We start from the raw sequence: 26,496 nt of genomic DNA on the forward strand, positions 1-26,496 counted from the left end.
TATTCACCAGGCTTTAAATATTCCATCACCATCATTCCACTAGGCATATGCCACACACGACATTCCAATACTAGCAGTATGCAAAGTGTTTGTCCCATGAATTTGAACTTAGTGCTAGAACGTCCGAACTAGTAGGTGGAAGGTCTTAGGCTCAAGTCCTGATAAGAGCACACAGATTTATTCCGAGTATGCCTGTGTCATTACTGAATAATACATCATTCACATTATTAATTCATCAGGCTTAAAATATTCCATCAAATTTATTTCAAGAGTATGCAGTATAATTCGAAAGTATGCAGAGTGTTTTGATTGATGATGATGAATATTAAAGACTTTGTCTTTCCTCCATAATGTACATACAGACATCAGCATGTATATCCAGTCCCATTTGACTGGGAGATACAAGTTACAATCTTTTTGTATTTGATTTGCATTTGATGACCTGTTAAATTTTCTTTGAAATCTTTATCTCATTAGCTTGATTAATAATATTATTTATTTTCATAGATATTATCATTTGTCAGTAACTTTTAATCTTTTTATCACCGTTATCATTTTTAACTTGTAGTTAAAGTTGTAAGAGTTCTTGCATGATATAAATTCACTCAAACAGTAACAATTTAATTTGTAAAAGTTTTCTAATCAATTAAAGTCTGCTATCTTTTGTGGTAATTGTCTTAAATTGTTCAAAAACCTTTCATTTAATGTGGTAATTGTCTTAAATTGCTGAAAACCCTTTCATTTAAATTAAGGGTACATAAAAAAACATGCAGTGTTGAAAACTGCCAACCATGATATTAAATTTTTAAACATATGTTGCTAGTGACTACAAAGGCAGTCTAGTAGTTCGCTTTGGTTTTTCAGTTTGGTTGAGTAGTTGACTAACATCAAATAGTGTTGGTCAGCTGGTCAGCGGTTACCCGCAATCTTGCTTGTAGGAAGCACATTCTTGTAGTCCACCATGTTGAATGTTCAAGTTGCAAATAAAAGGAAGTTTAGCTATATGTATTGGCTGTAGTAAACCTTGATAAGCTCTTTTTTAACTTGGCTTTAAATAGATTAAAGACTATCCAATACAGTAAATGATTTATAACAGATTAGTGCAAAGTATGAAAATTTGATCTACGCTGTATTTGTCTTTGGTTCATTTTTTTACTTTCACAATTAGATTAGAAGTTAAGTGGTGTATTCCTTGCAAATTTGTCCATTACAGGCATGCAGCCAGAAGCAGTTAAGCATGCCATGTGCCCTGAGACCCAAAGCTGATGTCGCGATGTGCCAACACATACTGTTCAAGAAGGAGACCAGCTAACCTCAGCCTGTTATGGCTGGTACAGAGCTTAAAGTTTTTTAATAGAATTAAAGCAGGCTGCGTATTCATCTTAAGTATCATTGTTCACAAATACCAATGGACTGAAGGAAGCTGCATGTAATCTAGCAGTATGCAGAATGTTTTTCCCATGAACTTATTTTAACAGCCTTTGTTCCCACACGTCTCCTGTAGCTCAGTCACAGGTACAGCATCCAAACTAGTAACCGGAAGGTCTGAGGTTCTTCTCCTGATAAGTGCACTCAAAATTTTTCAAGTATGCCTGTGTCACTTACTGAATAATACATCATTCTCATTTATTCGCGTTTAAAATATTACATCACATTTATTCCATTTGCGCATATATAATGCCACACATGACATTCCAATCCTAGCAGTATGAAGGATGTTCATTCCACAGACCTAGTTTGATGGCCTTAGCTCCAACAAGTCTCCAGTTGCTCAGTGGTAGAGCATTCGAACTAGCAATGGCAAGGTCTTAGGTTCGACTTCTGATAGGAGCACTCAGATTTTTTCCAATATGCCTATGTCACTTACTGAATAATAAATCATGGAACACCAAGAATTTTTGGCAATAGAATTTAACCAGCTGGTGTATTCATCTTAAGTGCCATTGTTCAGAAATACCAGTGGACTGAAGGAAGCTGCATGTGAATATAATTCCAAGGTACTTTTGATTTTAAGTTATTCCCCGTGCGTGAAACACTGAGTGAGCTCAGAGCATTGATTCACGGTGATCCAAATTTTTTCTTTTTTTTATAGGAAATCAGTAACCAAATAAATATTCATTACTATGCCAAATGCAAATAAATCGACAAATTAAGTTAATTAAATAAAAAGCTAATTAAATAAATAAATCTTATTGACAAGAATGTATTTGTATTTTCATTTTAGTGAATTATAATGCTGTTACTGAAAGAATCGCATAAACTAAATTTCAAGTTATAAAGCAAAGGATGTGACTTTTGATGTAATGTCAAATTCTCCTTTTGTTTCACGAGCAGATGCAAGACAATTTGGAAGGAGAATCTAGCAATTTATCACAAGTAATTCATGGTACCCTTGCATTTCTTTTGTTTACGTATCTACTAAAAAATCTCTGTCCAGCTCTTACAAAGAAAACAATAGAACGAGTGTACCCCAACCGGGGAAAAAGTTTTGTGTTCAGTCCCATGATCAGCTGCAACCAGAGTCTTTTGTAGAGGAAGAGAGAGGACCCTGGGAAGGAGGTTGTCATTTCAACCCACACTGACAAATACCTTTCATGGTAATAATAATTGTACCATAAAAGATGCTAAATGTAAATGACATGAACATATCAGGCAACACTATTTGGGGCCTCCAGGTTGTCAATAATGTACAGGTGATATAGGGTGAATGGGTGTTTAAAGCTGTACAGGTTAATACATGGTGTACAGGAGTTTGAAATATGCAGTATATTTAATTTAATGACCTTAGCTGCCACAAGTCTCCTGCAGCTCAGTGGTAGAGCATTTGAACTAGTAATCAGAAGGTCTTAGGTTTGACTCCTGATAGGAACACTAGGATTTTTTCTGAGTATGTCTCTTTCACTTACTGAATAATACATCATTCTCATTTATTTACAAAGATTAAAATATTCCATCACATTATTTTATTCCATTACACATATCCACACATGGCATCTTAATCCTAGCAGTATGCAGGATGTTTGCCCCATGGACCTTGTTTAATGGCCTTAGCTCCCAGGAGTCTACTGTAGCTCAGTGGTGGAGCATCTGAACTAGTAATCAGAAGGTCCTAGGTTCGAATCCTGATAAGAGCACTCGGATGTTTTCTGAGTATGCCTGTATCACTTACTGAATAATATATCATTCTCATTCATTCATATTCTATCACATTTATTCCATTGTTCATATGCCACTCATGACATTCTAATCCTTGCAGTATGCATGTCTTTCCCATGAACCTAGTTTAATGGCTTAGCTCCACCGAGTCTCCTTGAGCTCAGTGGTAGTGCACATTCATTACTATGCTTTATGCAAATTAATTGACAAATTAATTAATTTAACTAGAAATACGTGACTCGCAAAACCTCGCGAAGCTAGGGCTAGGTGGAAAGCCCTCTTAACTTGTATTGTAGCATCAAATAAGGAGATTAAAAGGTTTCTGAACATGCAGGCAACTATTTTGATGAGCATGGTGTTTTCGTAGTTTCACAGGTTAGTTTGCGGTTGAAATCCATTCCTGACACAAGGAAATGTACAACAGGCGTGCAGCGCTGTCGTGTTCAAAGAATTTATTTCCCACGGAAATTATTTTACTGCGGCCACAAAACGTGTAATTTCTTCAATGCAATCTTTCAAAAAAAAGATTTTATGGAAGAAAGGGAAAAGATTCTGAAGAGATATTTCCATCCAGTGAATATTGATGAACATTGCAGTTGAAATTTGATCGGGCAATGAAAGCAAAACTCTCCCGATGTATGCAAATTTTGCTCAAACAAAGTGCGCCTGGTGCTAGTCTGTCTCTCACCCTGTTGCTGCCTAGCAACCTTTTCTTTGTCTGACGTCTTTCAAACTTTGTTTTTCACTGTTGCCAGGCAACACTGCGGACATCTTCAACGAAATATATCTACATATATATATCAATATATTTTTGCTCGAATGCACGCGGCTTAGCTTGGCTTGGCCCGACAAATTTATTAACCTCGCTACGCTCGGGCCTGAATAATTGATGCAACTTAATTAAATAAAAATTATTGACAAGAATGTGTTTGTATTTTCATTTGAGTGAATTATAATGCTGTTACTGAAAAAATCACATGAACTAAATTTCGATTTATAGAGCAAAAGATGTGACTTGATGTAACGTCAAATTCTCCTTTTGTTTCACAAGCGAATACAAGACAATTTGGACAGAGAATCTAGCAATTTATTACAAGTAATTTAAGGGTTGTTTTGCAGGTACCCTTGATTTCTTTTGTTTTTGTCCAGCTCTTGCAAAGAAAATAATAGAATGAGTGTACCCCAACTGAGGAAAAAGGTTTGTGTTCAGTCCCATGATCAGCTGCAACCAGAGTCCATTGTTGAAGGAGGAAGAGAGACGACCCTGGGAAAGAGGTTGTCATTTCAAACCACACTGACTAACACCTTTCATGATAATAATTGTGTCATAATGTAGCATGTATATTTCATGGCCTTAGCTCCCACAAGTCTCCTGTAACTTAGTGGTAGAGCATCTGAACTAGTAATCAGGTCTTAGGTTCGACTCCAAATAGGACTAAGGAGTACTCAGATTTTTCCTGACTATGCCTGTGTTAATTACTGAATAATTCATCATTCTCATTTATTCACCAGGCTTTAAATATTCCATCACCATCATTCCACTAGGCATATGCCACACACGACATTCCAATACTAGCAGTATGCAAAGTGTTTGTCCCATGAATTTGAACTTAGTGCTAGAACGTCCGAACTAGTAGGTGGAAGGTCTTAGGCTCAAGTCCTGATAAGAGCACACAGATTTATTCCGAGTATGCCTGTGTCATTACTGAATAATACATCATTCACATTATTAATTCATCAGGCTTAAAATATTCCATCAAATTTATTTCAAGAGTATGCAGTATAATTCGAAAGTATGCAGAGTGTTTTGATTGATGATGATGAATATTAAAGACTTTGTCTTTCCTCCATAATGTACATACAGACATCAGCATGTATATCCAGTCCCATTTGACTGGGAGATACAAGTTACAATCTTTTTGTATTTGATTTGCATTTGATGACCTGTTAAATTTTCTTTGAAATCTTTATCTCATTAGCTTGATTAATAATATTATTTATTTTCATAGATATTATCATTTGTCAGTAACTTTTAATCTTTTTATCACCGTTATCATTTTTAACTTGTAGTTAAAGTTGTAAGAGTTCTTGCATGATATAAATTCACTCAAACAGTAACAATTTAATTTGTAAAAGTTTTCTAATCAATTAAAGTCTGCTATCTTTTGTGGTAATTGTCTTAAATTGTTCAAAAACCTTTCATTTAATGTGGTAATTGTCTTAAATTGCTGAAAACCCTTTCATTTAAATTAAGGGTACATAAAAAAACATGCAGTGTTGAAAACTGCCAACCATGATATTAAATTTTTAAACATATGTTGCTAGTGACTACAAAGGCAGTCTAGTAGTTCGCTTTGGTTTTTCAGTTTGGTTGAGTAGTTGACTAACATCAAATAGTGTTGGTCAGCTGGTCAGCGGTTACCCGCAATCTTGCTTGTAGGAAGCACATTCTTGTAGTCCACCATGTTGAATGTTCAAGTTGCAAATAAAAGGAAGTTTAGCTATATGTATTGGCTGTAGTAAACCTTGATAAGCTCTTTTTTAACTTGGCTTTAAATAGATTAAAGACTATCCAATACAGTAAATGATTTATAACAGATTAGTGCAAAGTATGAAAATTTGATCTACGCTGTATTTGTCTTTGGTTCATTTTTTTACTTTCACAATTAGATTAGAAGTTAAGTGGTGTATTCCTTGCAAATTTGTCCATTACAGGCATGCAGCCAGAAGCAGTTAAGCATGCCATGTGCCCTAAGACCCAAAGCTGATGTCGCAATGTGCCAACACATACTGTTCAAGAAGGAGACCAGCTAACCTCAGCCTGTTATGGCTGGTACAGAGCTTAAAGTTTTTTAATAGAATTAAAGCAGGCTGCGTATTCATCTTAAGTATCATTGTTCACAAATACCAATGGACTGAAGGAAGCTGCATGTAATCTAGCAGTATGCAGAATGTTTTTCCCATGAACTTATTTTAACAGCCTTTGTTCCCACACGTCTCCTGTAGCTCAGTCACAGGTACAGCATCCAAACTAGTAACCGGAAGGTCTGAGGTTCTTCTCCTGATAAGTGCACTCAAAATTTTTCAAGTATGCCTGTGTCACTTACTGAATAATACATCATTCTCATTTATTCGCGTTTAAAATATTACATCACATTTATTCCATTTGCGCATATATAATGCCACACATGACATTCCAATCCTAGCAGTATGAAGGATGTTCATTCCACAGACCTAGTTTGATGGCCTTAGCTCCAACAAGTCTCCAGTTGCTCAGTGGTAGAGCATTCGAACTAGCAATGGCAAGGTCTTAGGTTCGACTTCTGATAGGAGCACTCAGATTTTTTCCAATATGCCTATGTCACTTACTGAATAATAAATCATGGAACACCAAGAATTTTTGGCAATAGAATTTAACCAGCTGGTGTATTCATCTTAAGTGCCATTGTTCAGAAATACCAGTGGACTGAAGGAAGCTGCATGTGAATATAATTCCAAGGTACTTTTGATTTTAAGTTATTCCCCGTGCGTGAAACACTGAGTGAGCTCAGAGCATTGATTCACGGTGATCCAAATTTTTTCTTTTTTTTATAGGAAATCAGTAACCAAATAAATATTCATTACTATGCCAAATGCAAATAAATCGACAAATTAAGTTAATTAAATAAAAAGCTAATTAAATAAATAAATCTTATTGACAAGAATGTATTTGTATTTTCATTTTAGTGAATTATAATGCTGTTACTGAAAGAATCGCATAAACTAAATTTCAAGTTATAAAGCAAAGGATGTGACTTTTGATGTAATGTCAAATTCTCCTTTTGTTTCACGAGCAGATGCAAGACAATTTGGAAGGAGAATCTAGCAATTTATCACAAGTAATTCATGGTACCCTTGCATTTCTTTTGTTTACGTATCTACTAAAAAATCTCTGTCCAGCTCTTACAAAGAAAACAATAGAACGAGTGTACCCCAACCGGGGAAAAAGTTTTGTGTTCAGTCCCATGATCAGCTGCAACCAGAGTCTTTTGTAGAGGAAGAGAGAGGACCCTGGGAAGGAGGTTGTCATTTCAACCCACACTGACAAATACCTTTCATGGTAATAATAATTGTACCATAAAAGATGCTAAATGTAAATGACATGAACATATCAGGCAACACTATTTGGGGCCTCCAGGTTGTCAATAATGTACAGGTGATATAGGGTGAATGGGTGTTTAAAGCTGTACAGGTTAATACATGGTGTACAGGAGTTTGAAATATGCAGTATATTTAATTTAATGACCTTAGCTGCCACAAGTCTCCTGCAGCTCAGTGGTAGAGCATTTGAACTAGTAATCAGAAGGTCTTAGGTTTGACTCCTGATAGGAACACTAGGATTTTTTCTGAGTATGTCTCTTTCACTTACTGAATAATACATCATTCTCATTTATTTACAAAGATTAAAATATTCCATCACATTATTTTATTCCATTACACATATCCACACATGGCATCTTAATCCTAGCAGTATGCAGGATGTTTGCCCCATGGACCTTGTTTAATGGCCTTAGCTCCCAGGAGTCTACTGTAGCTCAGTGGTGGAGCATCTGAACTAGTAATCAGAAGGTCCTAGGTTCGAATCCTGATAAGAGCACTCGGATGTTTTCTGAGTATGCCTGTATCACTTACTGAATAATATATCATTCTCATTCATTCATATTCTATCACATTTATTCCATTGTTCATATGCCACTCATGACATTCTAATCCTTGCAGTATGCATGTCTTTCCCATGAACCTAGTTTAATGGCTTAGCTCCACCGAGTCTCCTTGAGCTCAGTGGTAGTGCACATTCATTACTATGCTTTATGCAAATTAATTGACAAATTAATTAATTTAACTAGAAATACGTGACTCGCAAAACCTCGCGAAGCTAGGGCTAGGTGGAAAGCCCTCTTAACTTGTATTGTAGCATCAAATAAGGAGATTAAAAGGTTTCTGAACATGCAGGCAACTATTTTGATGAGCATGGTGTTTTCGTAGTTTCACAGGTTAGTTTGCGGTTGAAATCCATTCCTGACACAAGGAAATGTACAACAGGCGTGCAGCGCTGTCGTGTTCAAAGAATTTATTTCCCACGGAAATTATTTTACTGCGGCCACAAAACGTGTAATTTCTTCAATGCAATCTTTCAAAAAAAAGATTTTATGGAAGAAAGGGAAAAGATTCTGAAGAGATATTTCCATCCAGTGAATATTGATGAACATTGCAGTTGAAATTTGATCGGGCAATGAAAGCAAAACTCTCCCGATGTATGCAAATTTTGCTCAAACAAAGTGCGCCTGGTGCTAGTCTGTCTCTCACCCTGTTGCTGCCTAGCAACCTTTTCTTTGTCTGACGTCTTTCAAACTTTGTTTTTCACTGTTGCCAGGCAACACTGCGGACATCTTCAACGAAATATATATACATATATATATCAATATATTTTTTGCTCGAATGCATGCGGCTTAGCTTGGCTTGGCCCGACAAATTTATTAACCTCGCTACGCTCGGGCCTGAATAATTGATGCAACTTAATTAAATAAAAATTATTGACAAGAATGTGTTTGTATTTTCATTTGAGTGAATTATAATGCTGTTACTGAAAAAATCACATGAACTAAATTTCGATTTATAGAGCAAAAGATGTGACTTGATGTAACGTCAAATTCTCCTTTTGTTTCACAAGCGAATACAAGACAATTTGGACAGAGAATCTAGCAATTTATTACAAGTAATTTAAGGGTTGTTTTGCAGGTACCCTTGATTTCTTTTGTTTTTGTCCAGCTCTTGCAAAGAAAATAATAGAATGAGTGTACCCCAACTGAGGAAAAAGGTTTGTGTTCAGTCCCATGATCAGCTGCAACCAGAGTCCATTGTTGAAGGAGGAAGAGAGACGACCCTGGGAAAGAGGTTGTCATTTCAAACCACACTGACTAACACCTTTCATGATAATAATTGTGTCATAATGTAGCATGTATATTTCATGGCCTTAGCTCCCACAAGTCTCCTGTAACTTAGTGGTAGAGCATCTGAACTAGTAATCAGGTCTTAGGTTCGACTCCAAATAGGACTAAGGAGTACTCAGATTTTTCCTGACTATGCCTGTGTTAATTACTGAATAATTCATCATTCTCATTTATTCACCAGGCTTTAAATATTCCATCACCATCATTCCACTAGGCATATGCCACACACGACATTCCAATACTAGCAGTATGCAAAGTGTTTGTCCCATGAATTTGAACTTAGTGCTAGAACGTCCGAACTAGTAGGTGGAAGGTCTTAGGCTCAAGTCCTGATAAGAGCACACAGATTTATTCCGAGTATGCCTGTGTCATTACTGAATAATACATCATTCACATTATTAATTCATCAGGCTTAAAATATTCCATCAAATTTATTTCAAGAGTATGCAGTATAATTCGAAAGTATGCAGAGTGTTTTGATTGATGATGATGAATATTAAAGACTTTGTCTTTCCTCCATAATGTACATACAGACATCAGCATGTATATCCAGTCCCATTTGACTGGGAGATACAAGTTACAATCTTTTTGTATTTGATTTGCATTTGATGACCTGTTAAATTTTCTTTGAAATCTTTATCTCATTAGCTTGATTAATAATATTATTTATTTTCATAGATATTATCATTTGTCAGTAACTTTTAATCTTTTTATCACCGTTATCATTTTTAACTTGTAGTTAAAGTTGTAAGAGTTCTTGCATGATATAAATTCACTCAAACAGTAACAATTTAATTTGTAAAAGTTTTCTAATCAATTAAAGTCTGCTATCTTTTGTGGTAATTGTCTTAAATTGTTCAAAAACCTTTCATTTAATGTGGTAATTGTCTTAAATTGCTGAAAACCCTTTCATTTAAATTAAGGGTACATAAAAAAACATGCAGTGTTGAAAACTGCCAACCATGATATTAAATTTTTAAACATATGTTGCTAGTGACTACAAAGGCAGTCTAGTAGTTCGCTTTGGTTTTTCGGTTTGGTTGAGTAGTTGACTAACATCAAATAGTGTTGGTCAGCTGGTCAGCGGTTACCCGCAATCTTGCTTGTAGGAAGCACATTCTTGTAGTCCACCATGTTGAATGTTCAAGTTGCAAATAAAAGGAAGTTTAGCTATATGTATTGGCTGTAGTAAACCTTGATAAGCTCTTTTTTAACTTGGCTTTAAATAGATTAAAGACTATCCAATACAGTAAATGATTTATAACAGATTAGTGCAAAGTATGAAAATTTGATCTACGCTGTATTTGTCTTTGGTTCATTTTTTTACTTTCACAATTAGATTAGAAGTTAAGTGGTGTATTCCTTGCAAATTTGTCCATTACAGGCATGCAGCCAGAAGCAGTTAAGCATGCCATGTGCCCTAAGACCCAAAGCTGATGTCGCAATGTGCCAACACATACTGTTCAAGAAGGAGACCAGCTAACCTCAGCCTGTTATGGCTGGTACAGAGCTTAAAGTTTTTTAATAGAATTAAAGCAGGCTGCGTATTCATCTTAAGTATCATTGTTCACAAATACCAATGGACTGAAGGAAGCTGCATGTAATCTAGCAGTATGCAGAATGTTTTTCCCATGAACTTATTTTAACAGCCTTTGTTCCCACACGTCTCCTGTAGCTCAGTCACAGGTACAGCATCCAAACTAGTAACCGGAAGGTCTGAGGTTCTTCTCCTGATAAGTGCACTCAAAATTTTTCAAGTATGCCTGTGTCACTTACTGAATAATACATCATTCTCATTTATTCGCGTTTAAAATATTACATCACATTTATTCCATTTGCGCATATATAATGCCACACATGACATTCCAATCCTAGCAGTATGAAGGATGTTCATTCCACAGACCTAGTTTGATGGCCTTAGCTCCAACAAGTCTCCAGTTGCTCAGTGGTAGAGCATTCGAACTAGCAATGGCAAGGTCTTAGGTTCGACTTCTGATAGGAGCACTCAGATTTTTTCCAATATGCCTATGTCACTTACTGAATAATAAATCATGGAACACCAAGAATTTTTGGCAATAGAATTTAACCAGCTGGTGTATTCATCTTAAGTGCCATTGTTCAGAAATACCAGTGGACTGAAGGAAGCTGCATGTGAATATAATTCCAAGGTACTTTTGATTTTAAGTTATTCCCCGTGCGTGAAACACTGAGTGAGCTCAGAGCATTGATTCACGGTGATCCAAATTTTTTCTTTTTTTTATAGGAAATCAGTAACCAAATAAATATTCATTACTATGCCAAATGCAAATAAATCGACAAATTAAGTTAATTAAATAAAAAGCTAATTAAATAAATAAATCTTATTGACAAGAATGTATTTGTATTTTCATTTTAGTGAATTATAATGCTGTTACTGAAAGAATCGCATAAACTAAATTTCAAGTTATAAAGCAAAGGATGTGACTTTTGATGTAATGTCAAATTCTCCTTTTGTTTCACGAGCAGATGCAAGACAATTTGGAAGGAGAATCTAGCAATTTATCACAAGTAATTCATGGTACCCTTGCATTTCTTTTGTTTACGTATCTACTAAAAAATCTCTGTCCAGCTCTTACAAAGAAAACAATAGAACGAGTGTACCCCAACCGGGGAAAAAGTTTTGTGTTCAGTCCCATGATCAGCTGCAACCAGAGTCTTTTGTAGAGGAAGAGAGAGGACCCTGGGAAGGAGGTTGTCATTTCAACCCACACTGACAAATACCTTTCATGGTAATAATAATTGTACCATAAAAGATGCTAAATGTAAATGACATGAACATATCAGGCAACACTATTTGGGGCCTCCAGGTTGTCAATAATGTACAGGTGATATAGGGTGAATGGGTGTTTAAAGCTGTACAGGTTAATACATGGTGTACAGGAGTTTGAAATATGCAGTATATTTAATTTAATGACCTTAGCTGCCACAAGTCTCCTGCAGCTCAGTGGTAGAGCATTTGAACTAGTAATCAGAAGGTCTTAGGTTTGACTCCTGATAGGAACACTAGGATTTTTTCTGAGTATGTCTCTTTCACTTACTGAATAATACATCATTCTCATTTATTTACAAAGATTAAAATATTCCATCACATTATTTTATTCCATTACACATATCCACACATGGCATCTTAATCCTAGCAGTATGCAGGATGTTTGCCCCATGAACCTTGTTTAATGGCCTTAGCTCCCAGGAGTCTACTGTAGCTCAGTGGTGGAGCATCTGAACTAGTAATCAGAAGGTCCTAGGTTCGAATCCTGATAAGAGCACTCGGATGTTTTCTGAGTATGCCTGTATCACTTACTGAATAATATATCATTCTCATTCATTCATATTCTATCACATTTATTCCATTGTTCATATGCCACTCATGACATTCTAATCCTTGCAGTATGCATGTCTTTCCCATGAACCTAGTTTAATGGCTTAGCTCCCACGAGTCTCCTTGAGCTCAGTGGTAGTGCACATTCATTACTATGCTTTATGCAAATTAATTGACAAATTAATTAATTTAACTAGAAATACGTGACTCGCAAAACCTCGCGAAGCTAGGGCTAGGTGGAAAGCCCTCTTAACTTGTATTGTAGCATCAAATAAGGAGATTAAAAGGTTTCTGAAAATGCAGGCAACTATTTTGATGAGCATGGTGTTTTCGTAGTTTCACAGGTTAGTTTGCGGTTGAAATCCATTCCTGACACAAGGAAATGTACAACAGGCGTGCAGCGCTGTCGTGTTCAAAGAATTTATTTCCCACGGAAATTATTTTACTGCGGCCACAAAACGTGTAATTTCTTCAATGCAATCTTTCAAAAAAAAGATTTTATGGAAGAAAGGGAAAAGATTCTGAAGAGATATTTCCATCCAGTGAATATTGATGAACATTGCAGTTGAAATTTGATCGGGCAATGAAAGCAAAACTCTCCCGATGTATGCAAATTTTGCTCAAACAAAGTGCGCCTGGTGCTAGTCTGTCTCTCACCCTGTTGCTGCCTAGCAACCTTTTCTTTGTCTGACGTCTTTCAAACTTTGTTTTTCACTGTTGCCAGGCAACACTGCGGACATCTTCAACGAAATATATATACATATATATATCAATATATTTTTTGCTCGAATGCATGCGGCTTAGCTTGGCTTGGCCCGACAAATTTATTAACCTCGCTACGCTCGGGCCTGAATAATTGATGCAACTTAATTAAATAAAAATTATTGACAAGAATGTGTTTGTATTTTCATTTGAGTGAATTATAATGCTGTTACTGAAAAAATCACATGAACTAAATTTCGATTTATAGAGCAAAAGATGTGACTTGATGTAACGTCAAATTCTCCTTTTGTTTCACAAGCGAATACAAGACAATTTGGACAGAGAATCTAGCAATTTATTACAAGTAATTTAAGGGTTGTTTTGCAGGTACCCTTGGATTTCTTTTGTTTTTGTCCAGCTCTTGCAAAGAAAATAATAGAATGAGTGTACCCCAACTGAGGAAAAAGGTTTGTGTTCAGTCCCATGATCAGCTGCAACCAGAGTCCATTGTTGAAGGAGGAAGAGAGACGACCCTGGGAAAGAGGTTGTCATTTCAAACCACACTGACTAACACCTTTCATGATAATAATTGTGTCATAATGTAGCATGTATATTTCATGGCCTTAGCTCCCACAAGTCTCCTGTAACTTAGTGGTAGAGCATCTGAACTAGTAATCAGGTCTTAGGTTCGACTCCAAATAGGACTAAGGAGTACTCAGATTTTTCCTGACTATGCCTGTGTTAATTACTGAATAATTCATCATTCTCATTTATTCACCAGGCTTTAAATATTCCATCACCATCATTCCACTAGGCATATGCCACACACGACATTCCAATACTAGCAGTATGCAAAGTGTTTGTCCCATGAATTTGAACTTAGTGCTAGAACGTCCGAACTAGTAGGTGGAAGGTCTTAGGCTCAAGTCCTGATAAGAGCACACAGATTTATTCCGAGTATGCCTGTGTCATTACTGAATAATACATCATTCACATTATTAATTCATCAGGCTTAAAATATTCCATCAAATTTATTTCAAGAGTATGCAGTATAATTCGAAAGTATGCAGAGTGTTTTGATTGATGATGATGAATATTAAAGACTTTGTCTTTCCTCCATAATGTACATACAGACATCAGCATGTATATCCAGTCCCATTTGACTGGGAGATACAAGTTACAATCTTTTTGTATTTGATTTGCATTTGATGACCTGTTAAATTTTCTTTGAAATCTTTATCTCATTAGCTTGATTAATAATATTATTTATTTTCATAGATATTATCATTTGTCAGTAACTTTTAATCTTTTTATCACCGTTATCATTTTTAACTTGTAGTTAAAGTTGTAAGAGTTCTTGCATGATATAAATTCACTCAAACAGTAACAATTTAATTTGTAAAAGTTTTCTAATCAATTAAAGTCTGCTATCTTTTGTGGTAATTGTCTTAAATTGTTCAAAAACCTTTCATTTAATGTGGTAATTGTCTTAAATTGCTGAAAACCCTTTCATTTAAATTAAGGGTACATAAAAAAACATGCAGTGTTGAAAACTGCCAACCATGATATTAAATTTTTAAACATATGTTGCTAGTGACTACAAAGGCAGTCTAGTAGTTCGCTTTGGTTTTTCGGTTTGGTTGAGTAGTTGACTAACATCAAATAGTGTTGGTCAGCTGGTCAGCGGTTACCTGCAATCTTGCTTGTAGGAAGCACATTCTTGTAGTCCACCATGTTGAATGTTCAAGTTGCAAATAAAAGGAAGTTTAGCTATATGTATTGGCTGTAGTAAACCTTGATAAGCTCTTTTTTAACTTGGCTTTAAATAGATTAAAGACTATCCAATACAGTAAATGATTTATAACAGATTAGTGCAAAGTATGAAAATTTGATCTACGCTGTATTTGTCTTTGGTTCATTTTTTTACTTTCACAATTAGATTAGAAGTTAAGTGGTGTATTCCTTGCAAATTTGTCCATTACAGGCATGCAGCCAGAAGCAGTTAAGCATGCCATGTGCCCTAAGACCCAAAGCTGATGTCGCAATGTGCCAACACATACTGTTCAAGAAGGAGACCAGCTAACCTCAGCCTGTTATGGCTGGTACAGAGCTTAAAGTTTTTTAATAGAATTAAAGCAGGCTGCGTATTCATCTTAAGTATCATTGTTCACAAATACCAATGGACTGAAGGAAGCTGCATGTAATCTAGCAGTATGCAGAATGTTTTTCCCATGAACTTATTTTAACAGCCTTTGTTCCCACACGTCTCCTGTAGCTCAGTCACAGGTACAGCATCCAAACTAGTAACCGGAAGGTCTGAGGTTCTTCTCCTGATAAGTGCACTCAAAATTTTTCAAGTATGCCTGTGTCACTTACTGAATAATACATCATTCTCATTTATTCGCGTTTAAAATATTACATCACATTTATTCCATTTGCGCATATATAATGCCACACATGACATTCCAATCCTAGCAGTATGAAGGATGTTCATTCCACAGACCTAGTTTGATGGCCTTAGCTCCAACAAGTCTCCAGTTGCTCAGTGGTAGAGCATTCGAACTAGCAATGGCAAGGTCTTAGGTTCGACTTCTGATAGGAGCACTCAGATTTTTTCCAATATGCCTATGTCACTTACTGAATAATAAATCATGGAACACCAAGAATTTTTGGCAATAGAATTTAACCAGCTGGTGTATTCATCTTAAGTGCCATTGTTCAGAAATACCAGTGGACTGAAGGAAGCTGCATGTGAATATAATTCCAAGGTACTTTTGATTTTAAGTTATTCCCCGTGCGTGAAACACTGAGTGAGCTCAGAGCATTGATTCACGGTGATCCAAATTTTTTCTTTTTTTTATAGGAAATCAGTAACCAAATAAATATTCATTACTATGCCAAATGCAAATAAATCGACAAATTAAGTTAATTAAATAAAAAGCTAATTAAATAAATAAATCTTATTGACAAGAATGTATTTGTATTTTCATTTTAGTGAATTATAATGCTGTTACTGAAAGAATCGCATAAACTAAATTTCAAGTTATAAAGCAAAGGATGTGACTTTTGATGTAATGTCAAATTCTCCTTTTGTTTCACGAGCAGATGCAAGACAATTTGGAAGGAGAATCTAGCAATTTATCACAAGTAATTCATGGTACCCTTGCATTTCTTTTGTTTACGTATCTACTAAAAAATCTCTGTCCAGCTCTTACAAAGAAAACAATAGAACGAGTGTACCCCAACCGGGGAAAAAGTTTTGTGTTCAGTCCCATGATCAGCTGCAACCAGAGTCTTTTGTAGAGGAAGAGAGAGGACCCTGGGAAGGAGGTTGTCATTTCAACCCACACTGACAAATACCTTTCATGGTAATAATAATTGTACCATAAAAGATGCTAAATGTAAATGACATGAACATATCAGGCAACACTATTTGGGGCCTCCAGGTTGTCAATAATGTACAGGTGATATAGGGTGAATGGGTGTTTAAAGCTGTACAGGTTAATACATGGTGTACAGGAGTTTGAAATATGCAGTATATTTAATTTAATGACCTTAGCTGCCACAAGTCTCCTGCAGCTCAGTGGTAGAGCATTTGAACTAGTAATCAGAAGGTCTTAGGTTTGACTCCTGATAGGAACACTAGGATTTTTTCTGAGTATGTCTCTTTCACTTACTGAATAATACATCATTCTCATTTATTTACAAAGATTAAAATATTCCATCACATTATTTTATTCCATTACACATATCCACACATGGCATCTTAATCCTAGCAGTATGCAGGATGTTTGCCCCATGAACCTTGTTTAATGGCCTTAGCTCCCAGGAGTCTACTGTAGCTCAGTGGTGGAGCATCTGAACTAGTAATCAGAAGGTCCTAGGTTCGAATCCTGATAAGAGCACTCGGATGTTTTCTGAGTATGCCTGTATCACTTACTGAATAATATATCATTCTCATTCATTCATATTCTATCACATTTATTCCATTGTTCATATGCCACTCATGACATTCTAATCCTTGCAGTATGCATGTCTTTCCCATGAACCTAGTTTAATGGCTTAGCTCCCACGAGTCTCCTTGAGCTCAGTGGTAGTGCACATTCATTACTATGCTTTATGCAAATTAATTGACAAATTAATTAATTTAACTAGAAATACGTGACTCGCAAAACCTCGCGAAGCTAGGGCTAGGTGGAAAGCCCTCTTAACTTGTATTGTAGCATCAAATAAGGAGATTAAAAGGTTTCTGAAAATGCAGGCAACTATTTTGATGAGCATGGTGTTTTCGTAGTTTCACAGGTTAGTTTGCGGTTGAAATCCATTCCTGACACAAGGAAATGTACAACAGGCGTGCAGCGCTGTCGTGTTCAAAGAATTTATTTCCCACGGAAATTATTTTACTGCGGCCACAAAACGTGTAATTTCTTCAATGCAATCTTTCAAAAAAAAGATTTTATGGAAGAAAGGGAAAAGATTCTGAAGAGATATTTCCATCCAGTGAATATTGATGAACATTGCAGTTGAAATTTGATCGGGCAATGAAAGCAAAACTCTCCCGATGTATGCAAATTTTGCTCAAACAAAGTGCGCCTGGTGCTAGTCTGTCTCTCACCCTGTTGCTGCCTAGCAACCTTTTCTTTGTCTGACGTCTTTCAAACTTTGTTTTTCACTGTTGCCAGGCAACACTGCGGACATCTTCAACGAAATATATATACATATATATATCAATATATTTTTTGCTCGAATGCATGCGGCTTAGCTTGGCTTGGCCCGACAAATTTATTAACCTCGCTACGCTCGGGCCTGAATAATTGATGCAACTTAATTAAATAAAAATTATTGACAAGAATGTGTTTGTATTTTCATTTGAGTGAATTATAATGCTGTTACTGAAAAAATCACATGAACTAAATTTCGATTTATAGAGCAAAAGATGTGACTTGATGTAACGTCAAATTCTCCTTTTGTTTCACAAGCGAATACAAGACAATTTGGACAGAGAATCTAGCAATTTATTACAAGTAATTTAAGGGTTGTTTTGCAGGTACCCTTGGATTTCTTTTGTTTTTGTCCAGCTCTTGCAAAGAAAATAATAGAATGAGTGTACCCCAACTGAGGAAAAAGGTTTGTGTTCAGTCCCATGATCAGCTGCAACCAGAGTCCATTGTTGAAGGAGGAAGAGAGACGACCCTGGGAAAGAGGTTGTCATTTCAAACCACACTGACTAACACCTTTCATGATAATAATTGTGTCATAATGTAGCATGTATATTTCATGGCCTTAGCTCCCACAAGTCTCCTGTAACTTAGTGGTAGAGCATCTGAACTAGTAATCAGGTCTTAGGTTCGACTCCAAATAGGACTAAGGAGTACTCAGATTTTTCCTGACTATGCCTGTGTTAATTACTGAATAATTCATCATTCTCATTTATTCACCAGGCTTTAAATATTCCATCACCATCATTCCACTAGGCATATGCCACACACGACATTCCAATACTAGCAGTATGCAAAGTGTTTGTCCCATGAATTTGAACTTAGTGCTAGAACGTCCGAACTAGTAGGTGGAAGGTCTTAGGCTCAAGTCCTGATAAGAGCACACAGATTTATTCCGAGTATGCCTGTGTCATTACTGAATAATACATCATTCACATTATTAATTCATCAGGCTTAAAATATTCCATCAAATTTATTTCAAGAGTATGCAGTATAATTCGAAAGTATGCAGAGTGTTTTGATTGATGATGATGAATATTAAAGACTTTGTCTTTCCTCCATAATGTACATACAGACATCAGCATGTATATCCAGTCCCATTTGACTGGGAGATACAAGTTACAATCTTTTTGTATTTGATTTGCATTTGATGACCTGTTAAATTTTCTTTGAAATCTTTATCTCATTAGCTTGATTAATAATATTATTTATTTTCATAGATATTATCATTTGTCAGTAACTTTTAATCTTTTTATCACCGTTATCATTTTTAACTTGTAGTTAAAGTTGTAAGAGTTCTTGCATGATATAAATTCACTCAAACAGTAACAATTTAATTTGTAAAAGTTTTCTAATCAATTAAAGTCTGCTATCTTTTGTGGTAATTGTCTTAAATTGTTCAAAAACCTTTCATTTAATGTGGTAATTGTCTTAAATTGCTGAAAACCCTTTCATTTAAATTAAGGGTACATAAAAAAACATGCAGTGTTGAAAACTGCCAACCATGATATTAAATTTTTAAACATATGTTGCTAGTGACTACAAAGGCAGTCTAGTAGTTCGCTTTGGTTTTTCAGTTTGGTTGAGTAGTTGACTAACATCAAATAGTGTTGGTCAGCTGGTCAGCGGTTACCCGCAATCTTGCTTGTAGGAAGCACATTCTTGTAGTCCACCATGTTGAATGTTCAAGTTGCAAATAAAAGGAAGTTTAGCTATATGTATTGGCTGTAGTAAACCTTGATAAGCTCTTTTTTAACTTGGCTTTAAATAGATTAAAGACTATCCAATACAGTAAATGATTTATAACAGATTAGTGCAAAGTATGAAAATTTGATCTACGCTGTATTTGTCTTTGGTTCATTTTTTTACTTTCACAATTAGATTAGAAGTTAAGTGGTGTATTCCTTGCAAATTTGTCCATTACAGGCATGCAGCCAGAAGCAGTTAAGCATGCCATGTGCCCTAAGACCCAAAGCTGATGTCGCAATGTGCCAACACATACTGTTCAAGAAGGAGACCAGCTAACCTCAGCCTGTTATGGCTGGTACAGAGCTTAAAGTTTTTTAATAGAATTAAAGCAGGCTGCGTATTCATCTTAAGTATCATTGTTCACAAATACCAATGGACTGAAGGAAGCTGCATGTAATCTAGCAGTATGCAGAATGTTTTTCCCATGAACTTATTTTAACAGCCTTTGTTCCCACACGTCTCCTGTAGCTCAGTCACAGGTACAGCATCCAAACTAGTAACCGGAAGGTCTGAGGTTCTTCTCCTGATAAGTGCACTCAAAATTTTTCAAGTATGCCTGTGTCACTTACTGAATAATACATCATTCTCATTTATTCGCGTTTAAAATATTACATCACATTTATTCCATTTGCGCATATATAATGCCACACATGACATTCCAATCCTAGCAGTATGAAGGATGTTCATTCCACAGACCTAGTTTGATGGCCTTAGCTCCAACAAGTCTCCAGTTGCTCAGTGGTAGAGCATTCGAACTAGCAATGGCAAGGTCTTAGGTTCGACTTCTGATAGGAGCACTCAGATTTTTTCCAATATGCCTATGTCACTTACTGAATAATAAATCATGGAACACCAAGAATTTTTGGCAATAGAATTTAACCAGCTGGTGTATTCATCTTAAGTGCCATTGTTCAGAAATACCAGTGGACTGAAGGAAGCTGCATGTGAATATAATTCCAAGGTACTTTTGATTTTAAGTTATTCCCCGTGCGTGAAACACTGAGTGAGCTCAGAGCATTGATTCACGGTGATCCAAATTTTTTCTTTTTTTTATAGGAAATCAGTAACCAAATAAATATTCATTACTATGCCAAATGCAAATAAATCGACAAATTAAGTTAATTAAATAAAAAGCTAATTAAATAAATAAATCTTATTGACAAGAATGTATTTGTATTTTCATTTTAGTGAATTATAATGCTGTTACTGAAAGAATCGCATAAACTAAATTTCAAGTTATAAAGCAAAGGATGTGACTTTTGATGTAATGTCAAATTCTCCTTTTGTTTCACGAGCAGATGCAAGACAATTTGGAAGGAGAATCTAGCAATTTATCACAAGTAATTCATGGTACCCTTGCATTTCTTTTGTTTACGTATCTACTAAAAAATCTCTGTCCAGCTCTTACAAAGAAAACAATAGAACGAGTGTACCCCAACCGGGGAAAAAGTTTTGTGTTCAGTCCCATGATCAGCTGCAACCAGAGTCTTTTGTAGAGGAAGAGAGAGGACCCTGGGAAGGAGGTTGTCATTTCAACCCACACTGACAAATACCTTTCATGGTAATAATAATTGTACCATAAAAGATGCTAAATGTAAATGACATGAACATATCAGGCAACACTATTTGGGGCCTCCAGGTTGTCAATAATGTACAGGTGATATAGGGTGAATGGGTGTTTAAAGCTGTACAGGTTAATACATGGTGTACAGGAGTTTGAAATATGCAGTATATTTAATTTAATGACCTTAGCTGCCACAAGTCTCCTGCAGCTCAGTGGTAGAGCATTTGAACTAGTAATCAGAAGGTCTTAGGTTTGACTCCTGATAGGAACACTAGGATTTTTTCTGAGTATGTCTCTTTCACTTACTGAATAATACATCATTCTCATTTATTTACAAAGATTAAAATATTCCATCACATTATTTTATTCCATTACACATATCCACACATGGCATCTTAATCCTAGCAGTATGCAGGATGTTTGCCCCATGAACCTTGTTTAATGGCCTTAGCTCCCAGGAGTCTACTGTAGCTCAGTGGTGGAGCATCTGAACTAGTAATCAGAAGGTCCTAGGTTCGAATCCTGATAAGAGCACTCGGATGTTTTCTGAGTATGCCTGTATCACTTACTGAATAATATATCATTCTCATTCATTCATATTCTATCACATTTATTCCATTGTTCATATGCCACTCATGACATTCTAATCCTTGCAGTATGCATGACTTTCCCATGAACCTAGTTTAATGGCTTAGCTCCCACGAGTCTCCTTGAGCTCAGTGGTAGTGCACATTCATTACTATGCTTTATGCAAATTAATTGACAAATTAATTAATTTAACTAGAAATACGTGACTCGCAAAACCTCGCGAAGCTAGGGCTAGGTGGAAAGCCCTCTTAACTTGTATTGTAGCATCAAATAAGGAGATTAAAAGGTTTCTGAACATGCAGGCAACTATTTTGATGAGCATGGTGTTTTCGTAGTTTCACAGGTTAGTTTGCGGTTGAAATCCATTCCTGACACAAGGAAATGTACAACAGGCGTGCAGCGCTGTCGTGTTCAAAGAATTTATTTCCCACGGAAATTATTTTACTGCGGCCACAAAACGTGTAATTTCTTCAATGCAATCTTTCAAAAAAAAGATTTTATGGAAGAAAGGGAAAAGATTCTGAAGAGATATTTCCATCCAGTGAATATTGATGAACATTGCAGTTGAAATTTGATCGGGCAATGAAAGCAAAACTCTCCCGATGTATGCAAATTTTGCTCAAACAAAGTGCGCCTGGTGCTAGTCTGTCTCTCACCCTGTTGCTGCCTAGCAACCTTTTCTTTGTCTGACGTCTTTCAAACTTTGTTTTTCACTGTTGCCAGGCAACACTGCGGACATCTTCAACGAAATATATATACATATATATATCAATATATTTTTTGCTCGAATGCACGTGGCTTAGCTTGGCTTGGCCCGACAAATTTATTAACCTCGCTACGCTCCGGCCTGAATAATTGATGTAACTTAATTAAATAAAAATTATTGACAAGAATGTGTTTGTATTTTCATTTGAGTGAATTATAATGCTGTTACTGAAAAAATCACATGAACTAAATTTCGATTTATAGAGCAAAAGATGTGACTTGATGTAACGTCAAATTCTCCTTTTGTTTCACAAGCGAATACAAGACAATTTGGACAGAGAATCTAGCAATTTATTACAAGTAATTTAAGGGTTGTTTTGCAGGTACCCTTGGATTTCTTTTGTTTTTGTCCAGCTCTTGCAAAGAAAATAATAGAATGAGTGTACCCCAACTGAGGAAAAAGGTTTGTGTTCAGTCCCATGATCAGCTGCAACCAGAGTCCATTGTTGAAGGAGGAAGAGAGACGACCCTGGGAAAGAGGTTGTCATTTCAAACCACACTGACTAACACCTTTCATGATAATAATTGTGTCATAATGTAGCATGTATATTTCATGGCCTTAGCTCCCACAAGTCTCCTGTAACTTAGTGGTAGAGCATCTGAACTAGTAATCAGGTCTTAGGTTCGACTCCAAATAGGACTAAGGAGTACTCAGATTTTTCCTGACTATGCCTGTGTTAATTACTGAATAATTCATCATTCTCATTTATTCACCAGGCTTTAAATATTCCATCACCATCATTCCACTAGGCATATGCCACACACGACATTCCAATACTAGCAGTATGCAAGGTGTTTGTCCCATGAATTTGAACTTAGTGCTAGAACTTCCGAACTAGTAGGTGGAAGGTCTTAGGTTCAAGTCCTGATAGGAGCACTCAGATTTATTCCGAGTATGCCTGTGTCATTACTGAATAATACATCATTCACATTATTAATTCACCAGGCTTAAAATATTCCATCAAATTTATTTCAAGAGTATGCAGTATAATTCGAAAGTATGCAGAGAGTTTAAGTTTCTGAATATTCCTGCCTTAAGGGTTATTCAGAATTTTCTGATAATACTAATAATAATAATAATAGTAATAATAATAATAATACTAATAATAATAATAATAATAATAATGAGTGGACATGAGGATTGTAGATAAGGAGAGGAAGACAGTAACCCTGTTGGAGATGAGCTGCCCTTGGATTGAGAACCGGAAACAAAAGGATGAGAAGGAAACCCCGCAAGTACGCCCCACTATGACAGAAAACCAAGAAGCAGTACCGGGCTACAAGATCACTCAAATCAACATTATAATGGATGTACTTGGTAGAAATACTAGGAGCAAAGCGTAGCAGAGATGTTGTAGGACGGATGCAGAAGTCTGTCCTAAGTAGTAACCTGAACTTTCAAGGTCTTGTGCTAGATTATTTATAAGATGCTCAAACTTCCGTTGCATCCACCTCATAGCTAGATTAAGCATAGACCATTTCAAGATTTTTAAAATTTTTAATTGATTTCCAGATGTTGACATACTGCCTCCATAATAATAATAATAATTATTATTATTATTACAATAGTGATTTTGCATTTATTTACTTATACATAAGTTTTATACGAGATTTAAATAAAATTGTTTATCACTTAAATTCAGATAATAATAACAATTATTATGAGGATTATTATTATTATTAATTACTTTTATTATTCTTACTTAGTATATACCAGTTCTGCAGGACTTCCAGATGTTATGGTTCTATGGAGTATTCTGGTTACAAGGAAATAAAAGAGTTTGCAGATGAAATAGAGTCGTATATTAACTTACAGCTACACGGAATACACTAATCTATACAGAATACAAAGGGTCTACTAGGATATGCATGGTGCATAGGGTGTAGAACGGTATGTTGGGCACACAGAGTGTCCTACTGTATGTAGGATATGTATGGTGTACAACATTATGTAGGGTATGCATGGTTCTGTACTTTTTTCTCTGAGTATGGCATTTAAAGACATGCATTTCATTTTGTTATAGTGACTTCAGTGTGCTGACCTGGATATGTAGGTCATTTACCTTGTTTGAAATAATGCGTTCCCTCGCCATAAAATTCAGAGGCTCATGTGAGCTTCTGCAGCAATACAACTCTACAGGTATACCAGTTTTGGTGTGGATTCAGGTTTCTATGCAGGCTGTAATAAGTGATTAAGCTTTCAATCATTCATTTACATTTATAATTGTTATACTGGGCATTCAATTAAGTCATACTGACCTTTAGACAGTGCTGCTTACCATGTAAAGTGGCAACTCACTTATTCTAAATTACTCTGAATAAAATCATAAAAGATAAGAAATAAAAAATTAAAAAGATTAAAAATTGTTATTAATAGAAAAGCTGTTTTAAGCATTTGCTCCTGTTTTTTGAGTAAAGAGTTTTGCGTTAGTCAGTCACTATAAGGTTTTGCCATCCCTTTATGTTAATATGCAGACAAAATATCCAGTAACCATGTGTGTTTGCATATAAATATGCCACTCTGTGTAGTTACTCACTGATATTTAACGTAACCCAGTACCAGCTTAGTGCATTAAAGATTTCATTCCTTTTCTAAGGTTAAGTAGTGTCACATTCAGATAGTGATGGTACTGTTTCGTACCAACAGGTTACTCCTTTATTTCCAATATTACACTCTACGCAAAAAATACCCTTTCACCATGTGCCATGTTGGAATGCTAAAGATTTAATTCCTTTACTTCTACAATTAAGGAGTGTCATAAAAAACAAAAACTAAAATATTCAGGTGCGTCAAGAAGTCAGTCAGTGATAGTTATGGTGGATGGCATCACTCCTTTTCTGAGATTAAGGAGTGTCATGTATAAGGAGTGTCATGTAATCAGTCAGTGACAGTTATGTGTGATGCTAATAGGCTGGCTCAAGTTATAAGCACTCCCTTATTAAATATCCTGTAATCCCATTCCATCTTGGTTTATTATAGATTTTACTCCATCACGTGAACAAGCAAGAAGTACTGCATAGTCAGGCAGTGAGGGATGTGATTGATGCTCCCAGGCTGCCAGTTATTTGTGCATGAGCAGTTAAAACACCTTATGTCCATGTGCCACATTGCTACATGTAAGAATTTACTTATTTATTTCTAAGGAGTCATGTATTCAGACAGTGAAAGTTATAACTGATGCCAAATAAGTTACCCCTTTATCTGCTATAAGTATTCTGAGATAACATACTCTGCAATCATGGCACCATCTTTGCATATTAAACATTTTACTCCATCATTTCAACAAGAAATGAGTGTCACATAGTGTCACGTTTGAGGCTGGCTACACTCTGTGTAGTTACTCATATTTAACATAACCCAGTAGCACTTAGCACATTAAAGATTTCATTCCTTTACTAAGATTAAGGAGTGTCACATAGTCAGATAGTGATAGTAATGTTTGATACCAGCAGGCCACTCCTTTACTAACAATATTATACACATAAAATACCCTGTCACCAGATGGCTATGTTTGACACTCACAGGCTTCCCTCTATTCATATAAAAGTACATAAAACAGTGAGAGGTATGGTTGATGCCAGTGAGCTAACCCTCTTTTTGTTATTAGCATGTGCCATCTTGGCACATAAAAGATTTAAGTAAGAAGCAAGTGTTATGTAGTCATCCAGTAACAATTTGATGTCAACAGTGTACCTCTGTTTGTTCACCTTGTGACCATAATTATTCCATGAGTGCGCGTTGGATATGAGATGGTAAATAGCCAACGAGGCGCGAAGCGCCGAGTTGGCTATAACTAATCTCATATCCAACAAGCGCGAATGGAATAACTGTTTTATTAAATTCTCTGCGTTTGGACATTGCTGTTGAAGTTTACTGAATTTTTATATTTTAAGAAAATATTTCTT

General features: G+C 35.8%; 1 protein-coding gene across 9 annotated transcripts in view; it reads left to right on the top strand.

Annotated features, from left to right (window-relative positions):
* The window catches only part of LOC146470739 (uncharacterized), a 35,209-nt gene extending 8,750 nt beyond the window's left edge, over window positions 1–26,459 (top strand). For 3 of the 9 annotated variants that reach the window (XM_085121602.1, XM_085121601.1, XM_085121603.1), the window contains 14 exons: window positions 1,214–1,331; window positions 1,939–1,997; window positions 2,332–2,386; window positions 5,872–6,655; window positions 6,990–7,044; window positions 10,531–11,314; window positions 11,649–11,703; window positions 15,191–15,974; window positions 16,309–16,363; window positions 19,851–19,968; window positions 20,576–20,634; window positions 24,298–24,375; window positions 24,613–24,730; window positions 25,571–26,459. In XM_085121602.1, coding sequence (XP_084977728.1) covers window positions 19,962–19,968; window positions 20,576–20,634; window positions 24,298–24,375; window positions 24,613–24,730; window positions 25,571–25,611 — 303 coding nt within the window. In that variant the 5' untranslated portion in view covers window positions 1,214–1,331; window positions 1,939–1,997; window positions 2,332–2,386; ... (5 more) ...; window positions 16,309–16,363; window positions 19,851–19,961 and the 3' untranslated portion in view covers window positions 25,612–26,459. Of the gene's footprint in view, window positions 1–1,213; window positions 1,332–1,938; window positions 1,998–2,331; window positions 2,387–5,871; window positions 6,656–6,989; window positions 7,045–10,186; window positions 11,315–11,648; window positions 11,704–15,190; window positions 15,975–16,308; window positions 16,364–19,850; window positions 20,635–24,297; window positions 24,731–25,570 lie in introns of those variants that run through there. The other 6 variants (XM_085121610.1, XR_014866962.1, XM_085121609.1 and 3 more) reach the window with 6 other exon arrangements.
* Window positions 26,460–26,496: the final 37 nt, after the last annotated feature.

Source organism: Pavona decussata, unplaced genomic scaffold, assembly GCF_977016875.1.
Source record: "Pavona decussata unplaced genomic scaffold, jaPavDecu1.1 SCAFFOLD_111, whole genome shotgun sequence".
NCBI lineage: Eukaryota > Metazoa > Cnidaria > Anthozoa > Scleractinia > Agariciidae > Pavona > Pavona decussata.